General features: G+C 38.7%; 3 protein-coding genes across 5 annotated transcripts; 2 read left to right on the forward strand and 1 right to left on the reverse strand.

Moving 5' to 3' along the window:
- Positions 1 to 1,253: 1,253 nt before the first annotated feature.
- Positions 1,254 to 24,166, reverse strand: RB195_016091 (uncharacterized protein; the record flags this gene model as incomplete). 3 transcript variants are annotated; one of them, XM_064207094.1, is made up of 32 exons in its annotated part: positions 1,254 to 1,397; positions 1,475 to 1,563; positions 1,636 to 1,733; positions 2,187 to 2,280; positions 2,560 to 2,635; positions 2,694 to 2,780; positions 2,940 to 3,057; positions 3,122 to 3,263; positions 3,335 to 3,404; positions 5,166 to 5,228; positions 5,297 to 5,417; positions 5,899 to 5,980; positions 6,152 to 6,223; positions 6,383 to 6,459; positions 6,527 to 6,627; positions 6,712 to 6,866; positions 6,937 to 7,014; positions 7,077 to 7,186; positions 7,365 to 7,481; positions 7,545 to 7,686; positions 7,756 to 7,849; positions 8,549 to 8,670; positions 8,725 to 8,895; positions 8,963 to 9,024; positions 9,415 to 9,551; positions 10,471 to 10,554; positions 10,644 to 10,741; positions 10,797 to 10,902; positions 10,987 to 11,078; positions 11,172 to 11,241; positions 23,132 to 23,262; positions 23,320 to 23,446. In XM_064207094.1, 32 exons carry the CDS (start codon positions 23,444 to 23,446, stop codon positions 1,254 to 1,256), a joined length of 3,330 nt encoding a protein of 1,109 aa, XP_064062974.1. The 3 variants fall into 3 exon arrangements, with proteins under 3 accessions (XP_064062974.1, XP_013296232.2, XP_064062977.1); XM_013440778.2 differs by lacking the exons at positions 23,132 to 23,262; positions 23,320 to 23,446 and adding an exon at positions 11,512 to 11,625; XM_064207093.1 differs by lacking the exons at positions 1,254 to 1,397; positions 1,475 to 1,563; positions 1,636 to 1,733; ... (25 more) ...; positions 10,987 to 11,078; positions 11,172 to 11,241 and adding exons at positions 20,785 to 20,880; positions 24,034 to 24,166 and having other exon boundaries at positions 23,320 to 23,499.
- RB195_016092 (uncharacterized protein) lies at positions 14,955 to 15,784 on the forward strand (the record flags this gene model as incomplete). Its single annotated transcript, XM_064207095.1, has 3 exons — positions 14,955 to 14,971; positions 15,052 to 15,106; positions 15,578 to 15,784. The coding sequence occupies 3 exons, from the start codon at positions 14,955 to 14,957 to the stop codon at positions 15,782 to 15,784; spliced, it is 279 nt and encodes a 92-aa protein (XP_064062975.1).
- On the forward strand, positions 18,929 to 19,869 carry RB195_016093 (uncharacterized protein; the record flags this gene model as incomplete). The annotated part of the gene is made up of 3 exons (XM_064207096.1): positions 18,929 to 18,945; positions 19,265 to 19,328; positions 19,747 to 19,869. The coding sequence occupies 3 exons, from the start codon at positions 18,929 to 18,931 to the stop codon at positions 19,867 to 19,869; spliced, it is 204 nt and encodes a 67-aa protein (XP_064062976.1).
- Positions 24,167 to 24,431: the final 265 nt, after the last annotated feature.

The following is a 24,431-nucleotide window of genomic DNA, read 5'->3' on the forward strand; positions in this document are numbered from 1 at the left end:
TAACTATCGGAGACCGTAGGTACAGTACCCAAATAGTGAGGACATAAAGAAGTGGTACTACCACTAGCGCCATATACCGCTTTCGACCTAAGGCAGTGAAACGTGGAAATCAATAAATGAACCATTGTCACATAGCATCGCTCGGGAGAGTAGAACAGCTATAGAAAACACATCTTAAAATAGAGTTGAGAAGTTCGACTTTCAATAAACCTCGGCATAGTTGAATGTCGTATAGATTGGAATTGAACTCGAAAACCCCACCACAGATAAGATACCTCTCTGCTCTCCTTATATCTCCGATGAAATGACCACTGCCATTAGGGGGTGTCTGAGAAGAGCAGACTTGGATAGCTCCGTTTCGGTAGTTGAAATACTACCGAACAATTTGTAACGTCAGCTGATTCGGAATCGTTTCTACGATACCATACGTACAACACCGAACTGCATTATTTGTCCCACAGGTAGACCAGGAGACTGTTTGAGATCCGGGGAAATCTACTTGATTTGCACGAACTGTGGCGACGAGTATGTCGGTGAAACGGCACGACCGCTGTATGTCTGCATCAAAGAGCACGTGAACGGCAAGAATAGGTTACGAGAATGGAAACCTTTAGGTGCCCATAGAATACAAAAACACGACGTAGCTGATTTTGAAATTAGGGTCCAAATCTCAGCGCACGAATCTAAAACTTTGGCTCGAAAATCGCTGAAGGCATTTTTGATCCAAACCAAAAACCCTAATATGAACCGCAAGGCCGTATGTCTGTCGATAACGCGGGAACTCGCCCCGTGTCTCGAATGGTTCTTCCCATCTGAATGTGACATTTGAACCATTCGCCCTTGTGATTGACCAGTCAGCGGTTCATGCTAGGCGTCTCCGATCTAAGGTGAGCCATTCAGTTTAGTCGCTAAATTGGTGATTGAAAAAGTTGGCATAGATTTTATCAGTTTAGTTGGGGAGAGGTTGGTCGTTTAAATTGTAGATTGAACCGCCCATTTCAGGCTCTGAAGAAGGTGATATTGCCGAAACGTTAACCAATAAATTCATTTAACAACTTCGTGTACAGCCTATCAAAATCTATACTACATCTTAGAATAATAGTTTATTCTTCAATGATAGATGAATAGATTAAATTATAGTTAAAACACAAGAATTAGTTACTATCACATACATATCACATTTTGACACGTAATTACATCAGAACATTCGACAAGATCTGAACAACAATAAACATCGAAAACGTTGAAAACAATTAAACTTGAATTTGTTCGTAGCTGAGGCATTTCCACGTCAAACGGAATCCACGACCGTCGTTGTCAGTGCTGCCGTCCGATTTAAATGTGATCTTCACAAAACGATTCACAGCTGGTTCCATCTCCATAGATACGGGAGTGTTCTGAAGAGCAGGATATACATGCGCTTGAAATAAATAGAATCTTGGTGTTTGTTGAGCAATTTAAAGAAAAAACTCACATGGGAGCAGGATCGCACCCTAACAGAATCCTTTCCACCTCCAGGATGATCAGCGTTCCCAGTAGACTGCTCAATCTCAAGGTACTCATCTAAAGAATGTCGAGGTAAAAGCAATTGTTTGCTACGGAGAAAACTCATGAGAAACCGTTTATGAGACATACCTTGGCTGAGACAATCCACGTCCGGTTGAGTTTTTGCTAATTCCAGTACAATCAAATCCACAACACAACTATGTCCATTAGGAGGCATTATAGTCCATCTAGATTAGAAGTATAGCTTTTTTCAGTTGGAAAAGACAATAATAGCTTGACGCTGTTAAAGATGAAAAGGAGAATCGCAGCAGATGAAAGCAAAATATACAGGTTGCCTTGCGGGAAATGTTGTATACAGCAAGCACATCGACGATTAAACAGCTCCAATGATAGCTTTGCGATAACTGGGATGGTTCCTAGTTTCTCCAGTACGTGTCGGAATAAACATTTAGAATGTTCGATTAATGAGTGTTTAAAATTCCCTCGCTAAACGGTATTGCAAGACATTTGCTTTCCCCATTTTGAACATTAGGATTTTAAAAAAAATAGAAAGAAAAAAGTTCATTTTGTTAAGCGCAATACTATGAGCAGACATGGTAAAAGGTATGCGAAAGCGTAAAATCTAAAAATTACCGTTAACATGGTGATTGGAATCCTAATTGTAATAAACAACAACTTACGACGATCTTGTTGAGGTGTTGTATCCATTAGGATATCCAATGTTTGTAATGGCTCCCTCCAAGTCGTTGGAAGGTGCAAAGTCAATTGAACCATCTAAAACAAACACAAAATGCCACAGGCAGACCTAATTTTTCAGGAACACGTGATAGAATTTTTCCAGAAGATCCCCGTAATGTCAATACATGCACTTATGACCACGAAAAACGTTTACCGTTTCCTCTTATACAATTTCCACTTACGTTCCAACAATCACTATCACAATGACTTCACATGGGAAATTTGAAGCACAATTCTCGTTGAAATATTTTTAGACACGTTGGGAAAACGGCATTATCGAGAAATGTGTTAATGAAGCAAGTGTCGCCTACTCACCGTCGTGCAATCTCCCAGTAAAGTAACTTAAATCGTAGCCTTCCGTTGCCATGTTATGGTCAGTTTTCATAAACACCTAGATTCTCGTAAATAAATACAAACAACAAAGTCTTTAGGAACAGAAAAATACCCACTTCAACACTGTTTCCCCACGTGAAATAGGTTGATGGCAGTCCGCGTCCACACACGGGTCCAGTAGAGTTCCTTCCCGGCTCATTTATCTGTAATTCGTCACTTTTACGATCATCACGTTTATTTCGTTACGTTCACTCTTACCAGTTGCAAAACAATAAAAATGCATATTTTTCTTAAAACCAATCGCAGACAGTAAACAAAAAATAAATTAACACATTGAAAACCTCAATTTGTTCCTGAAATACCTTTAAAAAGTCGAAATCACAAGATCTCATAAAAACTCGTCGCCTGAAGTTATACAGAGCAAGTCTTGAGCCATTTGCACGATAGAAGCTTACGCGGCCTCGTTCAAAATCAAAGCTTCTAGAAAAAAATAACGTTATTTTCAGACGAAAACATCAAGAATAAACAAGAAGTGATTATTTACCGGAATACTAGTTGGATTCGTTTTTGCCGTGGAGCTTCCACACGAGTGGTACATGTTGAGTTATGATCGTATGGATTTGGGAAGTTTGGACTTGTTAATCTTCCTGATGGAGCATTTTGGGTGATTACAGTGCGGTTGCATCCTAAAAATTGGGGAAACAATATCGAAATGAGATTAAAGACTAATCTTTTTCTATAAGTTTTACAAGGTTACCGTCTAGTAGCCGATATGACATTGTGAACCGGGCACTGTCATTATCGTTGATGATAGCGGAGGTTGTTATCTAAACAACATTTGTGAGAAACGTAAAAACAAACGGCGCAAAAAGAAGCCCGAACTTCAAGGTGTTCTGCTGGTTGGTAAAGTATCATGATACATAATAACGGGCTTATTCTGTCACGTGTGTGTGTGTGTCAGTCACGAAATTCAAAAAGGGTGGTGCGACGGGTCCACCGGCGTCGAGTTGGTGCCTCGACGCTAGAAAGCTATAAAATGGGGTGCGACGGGTCCACCGGCGTCAGATATCTATAGAAGGGGATGCGACGGGACCACCGGCGGCAGATTGCTGCGCCTGCGCCAGATTCCTATAGAAGGGGTTGCGACGGGTCCCGCGGCGTCGGATTGGTGCGCCGGCGCCAGATACCAACAGAAAAGGTTGCGACGGGTTCCGCGGTGTCGGATTGGTGCGCAATAACTTCGTGTGCATGACGCAAAAGATAGATGGTTGCAGCCGTTTCACAGCCGTGGCCACTGGGCGCTTTGCTTTTCACCTCTATGACTCCTCCGCGTTTCTATTTCCTTCTTCGTTCGCCTCAAGTTGGTAGCAGGCCGTTCTCAGAAAGTGGAAACCCGCATGCAAACAACTGCTTAAATAGTAGGAAGATGTTTATGTGATCTGATGTGGAACGTTATCTTTATCAGTAGGACTTTGTCTAAAATATATTGGTACGGAGTGTTTGAAGTTCGAACGTTCTCCAAATGTAGAAATGACGCGTTTAGAAAGAAGACTATAAAATCTTTTGCTATTAGTTATAATGTAAGAAAGGAAGAAGGATTTTTGGAGACACACAAGTCTGATTTCACAGAAAAGGGCATTAATATTGATTTTCGTTGATTAGTGAAGGGGAGCGAAGCGAACACCATAGAAATTCTGAAGTCTGGCTTTAGCCGGACGTTCAGACTGGTAAAGGATAAACTATCTGTTAATCATTCCACTTGGGATGCGTTCATTTCAATTCAGAAACATTTGAAGTTTACGATCGCGTAACCGGTCTGATACCATGACTTGCAAAGCCTAGCCGATGTGTCAATTCGCTGCTTTTATCCTCCATGACAACTCTGCTATGGATTTTTTTTCGGAGGGATGAAAGCTAAAAGCCATTCCGGAAATAGAGTATAACAAATGTATCGAATATTGGAAGAAGCGTTGGTATAAGTGTATTGCTGCCGAACGGGTGTACTTTGAAGGAGAAATGATAGGCAGCAATGATGCGATCAATTCGATTAGTCCAGCCATTAGGTCAAATAGGTCAAATTCTACTGAATTGTTCCCTACACTTCTGGTTTTTCGAATATTTTACTATTTGAACAAGCTACACACATTCATTGTTGCTTTCAAATATGTGATATATTCGAATATTCAAATATATTCAAATTCCTCCCAATACGTTAAAAAAAATGGCTTCCAAGTTTTTGAGGACTTAAAACGTTTGCATGTTCTCATACGATCAGTCGAATAACCGACCACTCAATTCAGAAGCAAATATAAAAGAATCAAAAGACCACTGTTGTGTGTGGTTTCACTCACAACCTTATAATTTCAATTTTGAGTTAACATGAGAACAGTGTTGTAGGGAAAAAAGTTTCCAAACCTTCCTAAGTAGAGAGTAAGGATCGCTGTTCTATAAATTGCACCGAATTCAATCATGTAGCCGGCTCTAATTTCGCAGATAAGTTAACCCTTTTTAAAATTGAAATTTAAATAACCATGTCAGTGGTTGATTGGTTCAAAGTTTCTTTTGTACTTTCAAACATTCGTATTTACCTGTACAGCCATTGTATTTGATACGTATGGTGGGAATGGTGTGTTACCACATATACGATAAGTCTGTAAAATATGCTTTAGACTATAAATATAGTGCGACGTAAACATTCAGAACTCAAAAGAGAAGTAACCTTTCTGTCCGAACTTTCTCTGGCACAAGCAGGGTGCTGACATTTCGAGACTAAGCCAACATCACGAATCTCGATATATGCATCCGAACAGTCGCCGTCGATCGAAGGAAAGTGTATGGTACTGGAAGTAGAATTCAATCGATAGAAGAAAGTACATGGAATCGACCAGATATGATGCAAAGTTGTGAATCTGTACGCTCTATTTCATCTGTCAGTTTTTATGACTGCAACAATAAGGGAAAATAGGCGAAATTTCCGTTTAGACCTGTGGTCACAGATGCGAAAGTCGGAAGTGATGGTCCGATCTCCTTCACTTCTGGATGGTTGACGGAGGGACCCAATTCACTTTTTGACGGATGGCGAAGGGACCTCGCTCTCTGTTGGACGTTTGGCAAATGGATTCTCATCAATTGAGCTGCACCTCATGAGCTAGACCTCCTTCAGCTGAAGAGGGTCCAGCTCCTCCCTATCGCACCTATACCAGTGGCCACACTAGAAATTCGTCTACTATAGGGAATACGTTTTAGAGTAGAGATTCTTCCATCAAATGAAATGGACTATTCATCTTTTCTGTTAGCTATATAATAAAAACTCAAAACTACCTAAAATGCAGCCATATAGGAGTTTGTGATTTGGATTGTATTACCCATTGACATCGCTGATTTGTTTGACCCGCATGTTTGTCTGAAACTGATTAAATCCATAGTGAAATCCATACTAATAAGAAATAAATAGTTGAAAATAAGACTTTTCATCGAGTGGAGATAGATTCGATTTAGCTGGCACCAGCTATGTAAGCAAATAAAGGAAAATAAGCTTCAACAGCTAAAAACCACCCATCACCTTTATCCTCACCTTTATTCTGCTTACTCTGATAGCTGTATGATTGCGATTCAGTTTTTGCAACGAGCCAATCACCACAGTCGGCTGAAAATCTTAGTTTAATAGAAGATTAATAAAATATTCTATACTGATTAAAAATAAAAATTGAAAAATTGACAGCTACAATAAAAGTGCTTAGCAGCTTTTACTATAATAAGTGAAACAATTACTCTTAAAAACGGATAAGCAAATGATAGAACTTACGTTTAATAGATCGATATTTGATTTCAAATCCAGTTCCAGAGCCACTAAGGTCACTCTCGAAATACACATGAGCCACTCTAAACAGTAAACAGTAATCATGTATGATGTTAGCGTTACGTTGAAGGAAAACACGGTAACACCCACTTGTGTGACGTGTGGTACGTCAACGGTAGCTTAGCACCCACAGTATCTTCACATAGATCATTTGCGAGAAGTGGTGAAAATGACTTGTAGCCGTCATAGATCTACACCACGTTACAACAAATTCATTCCGACAAAATGCTAATCTAAACTTAAAGATAGCATAACATAATAACTAAGTAACCTACCGTTAACGCATCCACGCAACGAGTCCCACTTTCCGAGACCACGCCTGGGGGTGCAATTAATTCTTCCGTGTCCAGTTTAGTTATTTGTAATTCGAGTATAGTATTGTCGCCACCGATAATATTCCAACCGCAGTGAAGGTTATGAATGTATTGCCCTGAAAATCGTTATATTTTTCTTCAAATATGTAAATAAATAAACAACCAAACATAATAGTGGTGGCTAACCCTGCTCATCGAGTGGTGGTTTTAAGGTGGACCAATCGCCTGTCGCTTTCAATGTACCTCCACAGCCAGATTTTTCTCCTACATTTAGATATTAAATACGTCCGCTCCTCCAGGAATATGAATAAGCTCCGCCTACTCACCTAAGGTAGCCGTAACGACAATCTTGAACTTTCCTTCGTTCAACGTATGGTCAGTGACAAAATGTACGAGAAGATTGTTGGATTTGGTATACAGTCGGGATTTCGGCATTCTTTAAAGGAGAACATTTGAATATTTTAAGCCAATTACTTATGTAGCCATTACAGTTGTAATTAGAACTTATCAAATCATCAAAAATCAAATCAAATCTTATCAAATGAAATTATATCAAATAAAACTGCTATAAAACATAGTAAAATCTTAAAAGATGCTAAAATTAAAACACCTACTGTTCTTTCGATCCGCAAACTTTTCCCATACTGGTTCCATTCAGATTTATACCATCGATAAGTTCAATTGAATCGAAGGTACATTCACTAGATGCTTCCAGTTCCAGGACTTCATATCTACAATAGAAAATAAGTGGTATTAAAAAAAGCTAAAAAAAAATTGAAAACACTGCTACCAACTTTACAGAAATCACACGATCTTCAGGTGCTGTAACGTTCCAAACACAATCCAAATTGTGAGCATAATCCAGTGGAAATGCTGGTGAAGAAATCGTTGACAAATATCCGGTATCTTCACTCAGTTCAATTGTGCCACCGCATTCTTAGCAACAGAACATTCGATAAAGAAAAAGAGGGAAAAATTTCACATTTCCAAGAAAATGTTACTCACTATCAATCGCATAGCTAATTTGGAAACCTCGTTGTAGCTTCTTCGAGCCATGAACATAAGATTGGTTTGTGACGAAGCTTAGCCCAACAGATCCCTAAAACGCTTTTCTTCATCCGTAAATGGAGAAAACAAAAGGGAATCAGTGTTTACATTCCAAGACAACAAAACAAAATTTTCCAGGAGATTTCTCCTACATCTCCCCATTTTTGAAAAGACCTGAAATGACGCAGAAAAAAAGCAGAGAAGGTATGTACATGTACCTAGAACCGTATAATATTAGAAGAATAGAATATTCTATTATTTTGTCAAATCCTCATGTGATCCTCATCCTTATTGGTTGCGAAGGAGTGGCTTACTTGTTTAAAGGCAGCATACCAAGAATCTGAGGTTGCACGGATTTCAGGATTGGAGGATTGGAGTATTCGTATACAGGATCGTAGATTATCGAGAGAAGGTTGATTGCGTCCATTTCTTCCTAATTGCCATAGAAGACGGCCAGGAACATGCGGCGGGTGCACAAGGCTGGCGCGCTCCAGTCGTAATCCTTGTAGAAAATAGCGCACCGGGACGCTCGAAGCCGTATCTTCCGGGCCGTTTTTTACGGCAATTAAGAAGAAATGGATGGAATCACCTCCTTCTCCATAATCTACGGTCCCGTATACGAATACTCCACCTGAAATCCGTACCACCTCAGATTCGTGGGTTGATGCCTTTAATCCACACAAGACCATGTAATGTTTCATTCATGCAGATCTTTCCTTTTAATTACCCCTAAAATTACTCCAAAATTAACCTTGATTGCAATTGGTTCCTCGTTTAACGGATCTCCTCCACAATACGACATCACCACTCGATTATTAATAATATCACGAATTTCCAGGTAGTCACTTTCACAAGGTGATCGGGAGTAATCCACTGAAAATGCTTTATTTAGCACTGTGATCATTGATTCAATCAATTCGTTCTTACTTTTCGCATCTGACAGATCAAAATCTATCAGTTTTAGTGCAATCACTGCATTTGCGGCTTCTCCTTCTAGAGCTATCATATATTCACAGCGTCCATTCACATTGGGATAGTGGTCTGGATAATTCGGAGACGAGATCACACCATGACTGAGGCGGAACACAGCGCCACACTCTGCAAAACCAGAAAAAATATCAGATGTTCTGAAAACTAACGAAGATTCTACACAATGCATGTATACCAGCTTTCCATTCCGCTCGAAAACCAGCTGCCGTGGTCGACTCGTCGGAAGTGAAGTTGAGCCTGAAATTTACCTGGTTTTATAGAAATTGCTGCAATTCGCAAACAATAGAGGGCAATATTTACTTGAATCTATATTTTACATCTCTATTTGCAATTTGTATTGTCTGTATCTTCTATATATGGATCTATGTATGTTTCTACTTGTTTAGTCAAATATGACTTAAACAATGTGCCCTTAACTCTTAAAAACTTTGAGTAATAAAATAAAAATAAATGAAAATAAATAAAATAATCTAGATAATAATAATAATATAAATCATACAAAACATATAGAAAAATAAGCATGGTTGAAAATCGGTATTTGACTCGGTTTTAGTCTTTCAAATAAACTATTAAGCATTTCTAAAATGTAAGCGAAGCCGTAATTCAGCTAAGGAATGGGAATGGTACCTGACTCTGTTGCTTTCAGAGCGGAAAGGTTTCGGTAGGGTGATACCACACAATGGGGAATGAGCTTCTTCATCCTCGAACAAGAAGAAATAGTCACCCACGGGTGCAAAAGCACGCGAAGAGTGCTCTTGTGATATCTGAAAAGAGTTTTTGTAGGAATTGATCATGTAATTGAAGCGCATATCACATAATAGGAGATAATATAAGAAATCTAGACAATTTCTGAGAAAATTTCTGGTCTTCGTCGAGTCTCCGGGGTTTTCGTTGAGTTCGAGAGCCAGCGCCATCAAAGCAATACTCAAAAAATATGCCAAATTCTTCGAATAACGAAGGAATGCACTTCTAACACCATGGAGAGCGCGTGGTGAAGTGGTTAGATTACGTACTTCGACCGATTAATGGATAATATTTTAACCAACATTCAATTGACCTCCATTTTCAAAGAGTGTAAGCTCAGTATCGATATATTGCATTATGCTACGATGAACAAAAAACCCCTAGAAAAACGCTAAGCGCATCTATTTCTATCTAGACACCGAGCTAAAAACGAATTTCCATACCACATAGAGAAATTATCAGTCCAGATTTCGAAAAATAACCGTTCGGAGAGTTGTCCGTTCGGACTATAGTACGTATAGCATCGAAAATTTCGAAACATCAACTCTTTGAAACTTTTTTGCACCGTTCACGATAGATCTAACTATTCATACTTTTAGCACAGACAAAACGAGCGAGCGATGATGCAGGTGTGTATGGAATAAAAAAGTGAGAGCTTTCCCTGAATCTTTGAGAAATTGAACTTGAATTGAAAACATTCGAACGATAGTGAAGTAAACGTAAAGGATGCATCACACCGATTTTGTAATCCTTTTGTACCAACCATTTATCTGTCTAGAATACCCTCACTCACTCAAAAATGAGGATGAGTGGTTAAGGTACAGGAAAACACCACCATATGCGAGCTCATCACAAAATACGAGTCTTTATCCGCTATACATGTGCCTCATTAACACCCACTAAACCTAAAAGCGGCGATCTTCAAACAAAAAAGCTTACTATGAGCGAATCCTTCGAACATTCTTCGGAAGGTGCAATATCGAAGTGGGTGAATTGCAGATGGATATGGTAGCCAAGGGGAACCTTTAATTTCAACATTGGTCATCAAATATGAAGTCAAAAAATACTGTCAGGGGGTCAATCAAGTCAGGGGAACCGTAGAATCACTGCACCTGTATATCCCATATGCATTCCTCGTCGTTGTCGTAATCCTTAGGCCATTTAGGTGAATGGATAACACCAGACATTGCATGAGTTGAATAGCCGCACTCTAAATCCTGATCGTTAATGACGAAAGGTTTGCACGGTTGGCGAAGTGGACGTACCTGCTCCATCCGGTATAAATTCGTAGTCAATTCGCCATCCACGATATTCATTACTAAAATCGGTGTTCCAGGTTAGAGTGAGATAGCGCGACCGCGATTTGATCACCTGCAAACAGGTAGCTCGAAACCAAAAAGCATCATAAATCATGCGAAGAAAATTATAATATCCAGACTACGCATACGAACAGACCTTGAATCGCTCTTTCAGCATTTCTTCCTCTGTCTCGTTACCGTAACGTCGCTCTCGCGAACAGTACCGATGGATTACGTCATTATCAGGTCCTGGAATGATGAAATACGGTCAACCCATTCATTTAGAACATACAGTCTCATCCTGAACAACGTTGTGAAACAAATTGTGACAGTACTACGCACCTTCACCTACTATTAGCACATCAGCATCACAAGCTGGATTGTATTCGACATCCATATCAGTTATAGTCATCTAAAAGCAAGAAAACATCACTAATAGACAGTAGAAAGTATGTAACCCTTTAAACAATGGTTTCACAAATATCCTTATGTACATAGATCATAAAGTGGATAAAGGTTTAAGTGTCTTGCGTTAATCAACCCGCTTGGGATGCGCCACCACGTCCACTTCAATTCAGAATCATTTGAGGTTCACGAACGTGTAACTGGCCCATACAGTCACTTGCGTGGACTAGCCAATGTATCAAGTCAGTGTTTTTATCCTCCCATACAAGTCTGCTACCAATTTATCGTCCACGGAGGGATGAAAGGCTTGGTGAGCACCAGGAGGATTCGAACTTCCAATCGATCGCGTGGGTGCAGCAGAATCTCTTACACTCGCCCATACATATGTCATACTACTGAAAAATATTAGCCGATCTCACACAGCTTCACCTTAATAAAGCATTATGGGATTATTCAAATGGAAAATTGTTTTCTGCGCTGGCTCTCTTTTTGTTGGTCATAATTCTGTTTTTCGACGTTTGAATAGTTCACGGAAATAATTCGTTATTTTTCTAGCTAGTAATAACGGTGCAAGTAATAAAAACAATTAAAGGATATCAAAACTACTTGTGGGTTCACTAAGAAATCGAATAATAGGCTTTAATTGATTCACATGCCTTTATTTGTACTTACAAAATATTTGGAATAATTATCTATATCTGTTTTCAATTTTGTTTCATTTTTTTTTCTAGAAGTAACAGTTTCTTCTTTTGTAGGTCTCGCACGTCCAACAAAAATTTCTTACTGCTAAACCTGAGCAAAACGATACCCTTGAATGTTTATTTTACGAGGTACATATGTCTTGTAGGGAGAAGAAAAATCGGGGAGAAACTTTCCTTTCTCAACGAACAGATAAATCCTCAGAAACTGCCTCAACAAAGAGTCACGTATTAACTTGCGCTAACTTCTCTCAACATTCACGACTGTCTCATCTGTCATTTATATAAAATTGAGATCAAAGCCAAAGACCATTTCTAGGAGTTTTCTCTGAAATTCTTTATCTTCCTTCTTTCTGTTATTTTTTTTTGTGAAGCACTGAAGTATATGTCTTTAGTTAACTAATCTTCGCAACCGATTAACTGAGGAGTAAAGTATTTTTATTCTGTAGGGCATTGTATGCACTGCGCTATAGATTTAGTTGCTTACGTCTTTTTAAGTTGAGCTATAGCTAAAAATAATTGAAAACGCCTTTTAATACTCTTCAATGTGAGCTAAAGCATCTCATAAAAATTTGTCACAGAGATTTGATACATCTCTGGAGATCAAACAAAATTTGATCTCCAGAGCTGGATCAAATCAAAGCCTAATGGACCAACTACAGCACAAAAACCCAAGGAAACGAAGCCTGTTTTCCAAAAAAAAACCTAGTTGTCCAAGTATTCTGTCCCGAGAAAGATTACCACCACATAAAAACTCATCCTACGGGTGCGGCCGCTCTGTGCTCTACAACCTTCGACCCGTACGCCTGAGGAATGGCATATTTGCTGATGCTGTCGAAGTCCTTGTGTTTAACCTAACTATCGGGTGGAAAAGATCGTTGTGAGCGCGAAACCGCTTTGACAATACTCTGGAAACCGTTATATGATCAAAAATTATTGGTAAATATCGCAGATGTGAGTCATTTCTGAGGTGCCAAGTGATCACCACTTGTGTCAATATATCGCAATCGCGATAAATGATTAAAGTTCTCTCAGAATGAATGAAGTGCAAAACGTGGCGACGGAACTACTGATCTTATGCCAAACCTTTTCCATTTGATCGTATTTTCCTTTAGTAGGGAAAATTAGCAGAAAAAAATAGGCAGAAAAAGGAAATAATTGCACAATTTTGTTGTCTACGCATAAAATAAAGTAAAACTACTATGTTTCCGGATGATTCCACCCAAATTGACCTTCTGTATATCGTTCAAGAAAACAGAAGAAACAAACCGACCAGTTCTACTTCTCCACCTAGGTATTCAACGTATGGACAACGTACTCTACAGGAAAATTTCGTATACAAAGATGACGAAGAAAAGTAACTATGCCTTGTGTGCCGGCATGCCGCAACACTGAATTTCCTAACTCGAAAGAAAAACAAATTGTTTAAAAAAATGTGTAAGAAGAGTACATATATCATCACTTAACGCCATTTATCCGGACTTTGGATGTAACCTCTGGACTTTCAAGGAAAACCCAATTTGTCCGGACTTTGAAACAGCGTTAAGAAAAGATAGACTATTTTATATTTCTTATTTTTTGTGTTTTTTTTTCATTTTTTTTAGTATTTTCCTGACTTTGAAACTTCGCGAAAAAAGAAGACCAGAGTATAATATCTGGAATAAAATACCAACCTCAAAAACACTAAAAGTGAAGGACAGGAAAAGTTTAAAAATTCACGCAAGCTTTTCTAATGCCTTCATTTCACTATTTTGAAACCTTTTTCGGTACTCACCTCCACTCATTTTACGAAAATCATAAAGTAAAAAAAATAGATCCATCTGGTTTTCCTGCTGAAAAACTCATTCGATGAAAAAAACATGCGAAAAAACACCATTATGATTGTATAAATATAACAAATCCTTTGTGAATGAGGAATGTTATTCCTTTTAAATTGTTTGCCTAACGAACCAAATAAATAAATAAAATTTCCAGAACTTCTTGAAAGAGCCAATAAACAGAATTCTTCAACGAAACGAATATCTACTCTTACAAGGACTTTTACAACAGCAATTCGTTGGAGCAAACTTTTTTTCTTCACGGATAACTAATAAGAAAAACCACGAGAATACTATTGTACCAATGAAGTTTCACATCGAAAATTTTTAATAACAATAATTGACTTAAAATAAACAGAAAATATATTCCTATAGCTCAAAGCAACATTTTCACTTTCTGAAAGCCGTGATAAACTATTCATTTAAAGAATCATTGCAAATTTATTGAAGACAAGGCAAAAGTAAGATTATTTGGGAAAGTATTTCGTTAATATTTTAAGAAGAATTTCTTCCCAAATACAATAAATATAAATAAATAAATATTCCCAATAAATATATGACATGAAGATTAGATCATTAGCTGTTATATAAATAAATATATAAATATTTGATCATACCTAACTAATTTTCTAGCACATTCTTTGAACGTTACTTTTCGAGGAAACTTCCAACCATCTTGTGCAAACATTATGCTTACATCATCAAACAAAGAGAAGAGCGAAACGTTTCTGTTCGAAAGCGTGTCGTTTCATGCAGAAGTTCAAGAGTTCATCGCGCCTTAGTGTCCATACGAAAAAAATGGCTCTAAAATCCTGTGTTTTTAATTTTTTTTTCATTTAAGAGAATTTCGTGCCTATCAAAATCACAGAGACTCCCGTCCGCAGTTTTTTTAGTCTCTACTGGGGACGGAATCCCTTTAGCTAATTCCATTTGTAATCTATAAAATATCAGGTAGTAGCTGCTGTTATTATTGTTCTGCTCTTCTCATCGAAATTCAACTGATCTCACGGAACTCAACCATCTCTGTTCCTGGGAGTGGCCGGGGACGGCGGGTGGAAAAAAAAGTAACTATTTGCAAACGGCGAGAATGAGTGAAATATGCAGAGCAAACAGACTACTCCAAACAGATACTATGCAGTATATAAGAGCACGCGTTGATCTTTCCATCATTCTACAAGGCTTCTCGTAGACCTCTGGAAAAAAAAATGTCCTCTGCTAAGCTGTAAGTCCTATGGCTACTAACCTTCCTAGTTCTGCCTTTTCTTTTTCTTTTTATAAAAATGCCTAAAACAAATATTTTAGCCTTCTTCTTGTCTCTCTTGTCGTTCTCTGCGCCTTCGCCGTCGAGGCTCAATACGTGAGTACAATTTTTTTTCTTATTTGAAAAGATTCTGTATAGTAACGTCTAGTCACCAATATTTGAAAAATTCGTCTATCATAGCTACTTGTGGAAAACTCAAAGTATCACACTACTCAAAAAAACAATATATCAGTAACTTTTGTAAAATAAGCGGCTGACAATGAAAGGTTACTGTTTTTACGAGGCTTCGCACGGAAACAATAGGTACTGTCGACCGAGTTATTTCCATTGACGAGAGGATTCATTACCAATCTCCAACCGTGAATTATAGAATTAAGACAAAATTGAAAAAAATCGAAAAATCTAGTTCAAAAAAAGAACGTCGTCCTCCCTCACCCACAGTATTACTGAGGATAAAGGAGGACGAGATTCTTTTTGTCCTAGGAATACAGTATATATAATATAAAATAATATTTGCAAAAAACAAAATTGAAACGAAATTCGATCGACATTACTTTAACTTTTCAGTACTACGGCTATTACGGATATCCGTACTACTCCTACTACTACCCATCTTACGGCTATGGCTACAACGGCTATGGATACAACGGCTATTACGGCTACTATGGAAAACGTGAGGCTGGATTTGGACCTGGACAACAACAACAACAACAACAACAACAACCACTACAACAGCAACCACCTCAGCAGTACCAGCAAACGCCACAACACTAACCTTTACTATAATGTACAATAAAAGCTATATTATTTGATCGTTTTGGAGAAAAAATACTGTAGGACACAACAGAAATGAATGACGAACATAGATCAAGCGGAATGTTACCTTTAAACCATTATCTTCCACAATCATGGAATCATGGGCACACTTTCGTATACGTAAATGTAAAGTCTATCTATTTGAACTATTCACATTGGGACAAATTCGGGGCTAGGATTAAATTGGTAACGTCACAATGCAGTTACCGCCCAGCGAAGGATGTCCCAGACAGGTTATACGCACAATACTGTAAATCCTGTACTGATCTTCATAGGGATGCGCCACCACGTTCACTTCAACGTGTAACTGGCCTACACAATGACTTGCGGTGGCTAGCCGATGTGTCAAGTCAGTGCTTTTTTCCGCCCAGACAAGTCTGGTACCAATTTGTCGACCCCGGAGGGATGAAGGTCTTGGTGAGCACCAGGGCCGACTCGAACCTCCGATCGATCGAGCGGACAGAGGAACCTCTCAGCTACTGCACTATACCCGCCCATATTTTCATAGCTGGATAGATTTCTTGGACATGGCACGTGAAAGGAAAAGAAACATTTTTTTCAAATAAAATAAACCGCTGAAGGGCGTCAAGAGTTGGCAACTATGGACACTCTCACTCCCACAACCTTTCCACTCATTTTCTGGAATCAAATCACAATCGTTACCCTAGGGGAAGTTGCTGCAAGTAAGCAATGCAGCTTTGAAAATTTTCCTTGCGAAAGTTTGGAACAGGAACAAAAATTCTAGGCTTGTTGTCCTATCATCACATTGTAAACAAAGCTCGTTGACACCCATGTTCGACGCTATTCCCACTGAATAATTATTTATTCAGTACAATTGACTGGCACAAATTTTCCACAATGTTGAACGAGCTGCATGATGTCTGGTTAAGGAGAGCTTAAATAGTGGGAACAGGAGTAGCGTACAAACTGTGCTGCAAACATTTTCATTGCCCCTCTACTTCTGGAAACCATGCAACACTATAGAGTGTATGTCCGATATATTCCACCTTTGAAAAAATATGTTTTCTCGTCTTCGTGTTCAATAATATGCTACTTTGTGAGATTTCCAGAAAAGTGGTGATTTTAAGCGAAGAAAAGTATGGGTGTTAAATCGATGGACCAATTTAAAACCCGTCAAATTGACCGGCTTCGGTTAGCGTTCCAAAAGAAACCATGCATAACATAGACGTGAACAGATCATTTTTTTCTAAAATAAGACGAACGAGAAAAAAAAAGATTCACGAACTCGATTCAGCAACCATTTTAGCATTTTTTTTCACCAACAATAAACTTTTGTTTATCTCAACGATTACAAGAAAAACGATATTGCAAATAGGCAATTTTTTTAAAAGCATCACCACACGAATCTGGGGTGATACGGATTTCATGTGGAGTATTCGTATACGGGATCTTAGGTAATGGAGAGAAGGGTGATACCGTCCATTTCTTCCTGATTGCGGTCCGGAAGATAGGACTTCGAGCGTTCCGGCGCGTTATTTTCTACAAGGAGTTCGATTGGAGCACGCCAGCCTTGTGCACGCGTCACATCTTTCCGGCCGTTTTTTACGGCAATTAGGAAGAAATGGACGAAATCACCCTCATCCCCATACTCTACGAAAGGCATAATCCACATGAAACGCGCACCACACCAGATTCGTGGAGTGATGCCTTTAATCACGTACCTGCAAATAACAAACAGCAAAAATTATAGATTTCTGGAACAAAATTCAATAGATCTCCATTCTTTTAAGTATGATTATTTAGTTGTTTTTCCAGGCTTCCTTTCCTCTTTTTCTTGGTAATCGGCTTCTTCGTCAGCAGTAGCAGAGCTTTTGTGAGTTTAAACGATTTTTTTTTCTCTAACGAAGAATTTTCATATATTACTTCTTCTAGTATGTCCCTCCTTACGGATATGAATACGGTCCAGGACTAATTTTACCACCAATCCCACCAATTCCACCAGTACCAGTAATTCCGGTAGAAGTCTACGAATATGAATACGGAGGCTCTGGCTGCGGTTGGCCATGTAAGAAAAGAGAAGCTGGATTTGAAGATCAATCAAAGAAATTTAAAGTCCTCGGGAACGTGTAACTAACTGCATGATTTCGGGTATTATGTTTGCTTGTTTGTATGTTTATTTTTCCCAATAAAACTGAAATAACCTTGATTGAAAGTAGATTACTTTGACAACTCCTAGAGAGGACTTAGCATATAAAACTAGAAAATGGTGGACAAAATCCACGTATTGTTGTGGGACCCTACGTTAACTTCACGCAAAACGACAATATAAAACTACAAAATAGTGGACAAAATCCACGAGTTGTTGTGGAACCCTACGTTAACTTCACGCGAAGCGACAAAGTGAAGAAAAACACTATGTGTATCATTTACCTCTGCGTTTCCTGTGAAAAAAAATGTTTTGCTACGAAAAAAAATATGAAAAACCCAAAAAAAAATTCGGCCGCGGACGATAGAGTGTTCGTTCTATCTCTCTGTGATTTTTTCTTTAACGCGACACCAACTCGTTGTGTTCCGTCAGTTTCGCTATTTGATCACATAAAGGTATACTTTTGTGAACACGACTGCAGTCGCTGTTCCACTTTTTTTTACCTCTTTTACCTCATACCTCTTTCAGATCAAAAATAAGGCAAAAAATACTTTTATTCCAGATAAAAAAACAGTGCACTGTCGTTAACTGAAGCGTACACAACAGCAAACACTACACAAGCAAAAAATGCATCCATTTACAGAGCTTTTAAAGAACTATGGTAAAGTGGCCATAGTTTTGTTTTTCTCGAAATAAGAGAAATTTTTAATGTGCCCGAAAAAATCAGAACGGCCCCAAAAATTTGGTTTCTTTCAGATACTAAGACCGCAACTATACAACAACTTTCGCACCATATTCATCGTAAAAGGGGGGAAATGAGAAACCCAACAAGAAACCAGATCCAGCTACAGTAAAAACTATTCCCTAAATATTTGCTCGGTCGACAATGTTATAGGAAAGGGGAACAGTTTTTTCTTTGAAAAAAAAAGCAGAATAAGAAGGTACTTAAACACCTGACAACAAGGACCTTTAACTGCACCTTTCACTCCCGTCAAATGTCATCGTCAAAACTGTAAGTGACCAGAGTGCGCATATTTTTAGATTTCTTCTGTTAATTTCCAATTCTTATAGAAATGTAAACGTTTTCCGGCTAAAATTAAAATTTGAAGACTTAGGAGTTGTTCTTGAGTCACTCTTAAGTTGTTTTGAGTACAATGAGGGGCCCACAGCTTCACGTCTTGTGTGTGAAATTCATAACAACAATTCCCCTAATTTTGTGGGTGAAATTCATAACAACAATCCCCCTAATGTTATTCGTTATAGAACATGATAGCGATTTCAGAATTCTACATCAATAATATCTGCATATTTTTTAAAATGTAAGTTTTCAGCTTATTACTGGTATTATTCCTCATACTCAACATATGTGGGACCGAAATTGATGCTCAAATACTTGTGAGTTTTAATAGTTTTTTTTTTCAAATATGCCATTCCTATGAATTAAAGGCATCACTCTACGAATCTGAGGTGGTACGGATTTCAGGTGTAGTATTCGTATACGGCATAGTAGATTATGGGGAGGAGAGTTATTCCGTCCATTTCTTCCTAATTGCCGTAGAAAACGGCCCGGAAGATACGTCTTCGGGTGTTCCGGCGCGCTATTTTCTACAACGAGTTCGATTGGAGCGCGCCAGCCTTGTGCACAAGCCGCATCTTCCGGGCCGTTTTTTACGGCAATTAGGAAGAAATGGACGGAATCACCCCTCTCTCCACAATCTAGTATCCCGTATACGAATACTCCACCTGAAATCTGCACCACCTCAGATTCGTGGGGTGATGCCTCTAAAAAATAGTACTCATACGCATTTTTCAGTGTTGTGTAGGCTGTTGTGTTGGCTACGGCGGGTGGGGTGGATATGGTGGTTATGGTGGAGGTTGGGGCGGATGGTCTGGATATGGCTACGGTTGGGGTAGCGGACTATGGGGAAAAAAGTAGATTAATCAAACTTTCATCAGTTACATACAGTTACATATTACGAATTCAAGGATATGACTCAATCGTTGAATAAACCTACGTATGTATTTCCACCAATGTTAGATTTGCTAGAGTTTCAAGAATGTTATTGCCACAGCTCTATTAAGAATTTTAAAGAATAAAGATGAAAAAAGGAATAGACAGTTCGATAAATTGCCTAGCTCTAGACAGTTGACGCTACAAAAAAAATAATTAGTAGGGCAAGCAGTGTTCGGTTCAGTAAAAACCACATTCTACACAGTGGAATACATCGAAGCTCTTCGAGGAAAACATCCTTCCATTACTCAGGTATAAGGTAATACTATATTCAGACTCAATTTTATGTAACTGCTCGAGTTATGAACTCTATAGCATCACAACAATAACCGCAAAAAAAAAACACGTTGATTCAATAGAGTCTCAAAAGCAAGAAGGGGTTCTTCGAAACTTCAACAAAAAAAAGAGAACGGTTCTCGAATATACACTGTAACTATGTAGAAGTTGAAACCTGAGAATATCCTCCTCTTGGATAAAAAAACGAAAGTACCTACCGATTTCATCACGTTTTAGTGTTTTCAAAATTGTGTTCCGAAAATTTATTGCTCATGTCATATAGTATAAAATTACTACAAGAAAATTGCAGTGGATCGATATTCTACAAATGGAAGATCTACCAGCCTTCTATTTCCTTTTAAGGATCCCGCACAAAATAAAATACATATAGCACCATATTTATAAGTAAAAATTAAAAAAACAATAATTTTCCTAAAATCAAACTATCGATCTCTTCAAATATGTACTAGTGCTGTCAAGTCAGTTGTTGCTGCCTCAGTGGAGCAGAGATCATAACCGTCAAAAATACTATAAGCACTAATTTTTTGAAAAAAAAAAAACAAACTAGTCGAATTTACGCAGGTCACTCTCATCGCGTGTTACGAATACTGCTTCAAAAATGATCTCTTTTTTTTCCTTTTTTTCGTCTTTTTCAAGACACTGAAGCTCAGAAAAATCGAAGTTCTGGCATCTATTGGACTTCTTGTCGACTTTTTTGCTTTTTTAACTGAAACATAACCGGTATTAGTGAAAATTATTCATATTTTCTCATCTCCTTGTTATGATGAACACTGCCAGCTGACAGGTTAAGTACAATTCTGAGGTTTACCTCATACAATACTTTTTTCAGTTGAATTGGGTATCTAGCCAACAATGACTGCTGCCTTCATAACTTCCTTTCTACACTTTCCAGTTGTCGAGGAAAGAACAAGGATACATAAACAGTTGTCCAGAAAACCACTTAAGACCTTACTATTCTTTTCCTAATACTCTTAGAACTCAATAACTTCTAACAGCCAAACAATCAGAGCTACATATTGAGGAGGGTGAGAAAGAAAAACATAACAGAGAACTAGATATCGCTACAGTAAACACTATTCTTTGAATACTTGTTTTGTCAACAATGTTAGTAGTTCAAATAATGTCGCAAAGAAAATCAGGAAGTATTTAAACAGCTCGAAATAGCATTATTCTATCATATCTACCTCTTACTGAAAATGCAATCGTCTGAGCTGTGAGTAATTAAATCTTTGCATTTTTCAAAACCTCTTTTCTGAGCCTTTGTGTGTGAGGATATTCAGATGGAACTGTAGAATTGTTACTGTAAAAAAAGCGCTTAGCCACATCCGTAAAAGCGTGAATCCCTTTCATTTTTTGTTCAGAGTGATGGGAGGACTCTATTTTTTACAGTCAAAAACAAACAACCACCCTTTTTAGAACTGCATGTCAAAGGATATCTAGAGTACCGATTCCGATTTCATGGAATAACCTAGCTGTTATGCAATTTCTAAAAACCTATGAGACTAAAACAGACAATAATTTGAAATAACTTCTCAATGTGACCCTATAAATATTCTAGGGATGTTTCAGAAACACAGCAGCGAGCCAGCATAGTAAATACAACCCGAACCACTGTCAAGACGTAATTAACTTTCTAGTAAGCCCAGATAGAAAGCAGATAGAAACAAAAAAAAAACAAATAAACATATGGAAAGCTTTTAAAACTAGCTATATTAATTTTTGAAGGTCAAATGAGACAGTACTTTTGGACAGTACTCATCTGAAGCTGATACTGATTTAATAAAAGAACTGTATGGCTGAAACTGCACACCGTTCTCCTGACAGTGTCACCCACAAATGCAGAAAATTTATTGCATTTCCGAATAGAGCTCTTAAAGTAGGTTTACTCCCTCTAAAAGTACTGCTCGGATAGTAAATAATAATAAAAGAATATGATAATATTCACATTTTTCATCTGCCCCCATCAAAAATGAAAAATAATCGGTAGAAAATTTTATTGAGAGTGTTCAAATACGAACTTTCAGTATTACAATGGCCTGCTTCGCAATGCTCTCTGCATTCATAATTGGGACCGACGCTGCCGTAAGTTCACCTTTTTATCCCTTGCTTAAATCAACTGTATCGTAAGAACTCTATCCATGTTTCAGTGCTGTTGGTACGGAGGATGGGGATGGGGCAAGAAATAGATCCCATATATCTACACAACTCAACTTCAACATATCCACATATACAAATCAATGCTTTACACTACACATACCTTTGTATTTCCCAATCCATGAATAAATCTAAATGCTACTATGAAAACGAACCTTTAGAACATTATACAGCGGGAGAAAAATCGTCGTGTTTTACTAATATCAAAAACACCCCACGGGGAAAAGTGACATGAACCATAACTAGGTGTGGAAAATGGCAAAAATCACTGTAGTACATTGAAATCGTAGGATTATTAGCTTCAAATGGGGCGGGTGTTGAGGTTCGAATTAGGCTAGAGGTTCCGCTGCCTGTACGATCGATCGGAGATTCGAATCCCCTCTGGTGCTCACCAAGCCTTTTATCCCTCCGGGGTCGATAAATTGGTACAAGACTTGTCTGGGAGGATAAAAACACTGACTTGACACATCGGCTAGATCCGTAAGTCATTGTATAGGCCAGTTACACGTTCGTAAACCCCAAACGATTCTGAATTGAAGTGAACGTGGTGGCGCAGGTCCCAAGCGGATTGATTAACGCCAGCCACATTTCTAACAGCAGTCTTAAATTATTATGCTATGCAAGAGCACTTACGGGGTCATCAATGCTCCTGAAGAGAGCGCCGATGAGTGAGAAGATTCCTCTTTGCAGGAATATCATTTAGTAACAAAAATAACTGCGTTTCGCCCTGCCGTACCTTGACAATCATCCCCTCCGGAGCGACAAGCATCCAAAGACAGTGCGAATTCCTTAGATATGGTTGACCACCGCCAAAGTTCGGACTAGTAATGACACCACTGTTCGGTTTGTCGATTAATCCGCCGCACTCTGAAGAAAAAATAAGATAGTATGTTTTTTGCGAAGCAAAAAGGAAGTTGAACCTACTGTAGTACTGAACGTTCAACTTGAAAGTAAGTCCTTCTTCTGGCATAAATGCTGATTGCATTGAGAACACATGTAAATCGATCTCCTGATTCAGGTAGAGACGAGCGATTGGTTTCGAGGAGTTCATGAATGATGCCTTGCAGAAGCGTTCATTTATAACACGCGGCACGTCAACAGATGCTAAAAAATAGAAAAATATAAGAGTTTACGGGCCAAAGGTGGCATGAAGCTGAGTGTATCCAGAAAAAACAAAGGTTTGTCAGCAGCACTCATAAAAGTAGGTAAAAGTGCTGGCTAACTTGACCCTATATCTAAATCCTCATTAATTTCTGATGTATTTGTCATGTACGAAGAACGCACAGAAATGTTGGTTTCGAGGAGTTCATGAATGATGCCCTGAGGAACATTTATTTATCACTTCATTTATCAGAAATGTTAGAATCAGTCGCTATCGCCTAAGTGACCAGGCGGCATAAAGGCAGCATACCGCGAATCTGACGTGGTGAGGGAATCCGCGGGAAAAGCTAGAGATGGGGTTGTAGATTCCTGAGTTCAAGGTGGCTACGCTCATATCTCCCCTAATCGTTGTAAAAAAAAAGCGTGGGAACCGCTTTATTTCCTACAAGGTAAGTTGGAACGCTTCTCAATGTACACGTTCCGGTCCTCTCAACAGCCTGTTCTTTTGGTTTTGCTTTAATAAGCTGGTGTGAAGACCTCTTCGATTTTCGACCGCTCGCTCGTAGACGCGGTGCGTGTATAAGGGTGGCGCAACTGTAATCGTCACCTTGATCACCTTGACTCCCGTTGATCTTCGAACTGGTCGAGCGGGCGCCAGTAATTCTTCCATTTGTCCCGATCGCGTGCCAGAGTAGCCCAGTGGTTCCTCCTTTCGCGTGGGACACGAAGAGCATCATATTTTTTTTTCAAGGACTTCGTGAAGAAATTTGACCATCGGGGGGGGGGTCTTCCTGTGGGGGGCTTAAAATGGCGGGGAAAAACCCCCAAAGGGCTTGGTCCCAAAGGGTTAAAAAAAAAGCACAAACGGGCCCCCCCCCCTTTTTTTTTCTTTTTTTGGAAAAGGGGGGGGGCCTCCCAACCTTCGCTGGCGGAGG

This window comes from Necator americanus, chromosome V, assembly GCF_031761385.1.
Source record: "Necator americanus strain Aroian chromosome V, whole genome shotgun sequence".
NCBI classification, from domain to species: Eukaryota; Metazoa; Nematoda; class Chromadorea; order Rhabditida; family Ancylostomatidae; genus Necator; species Necator americanus.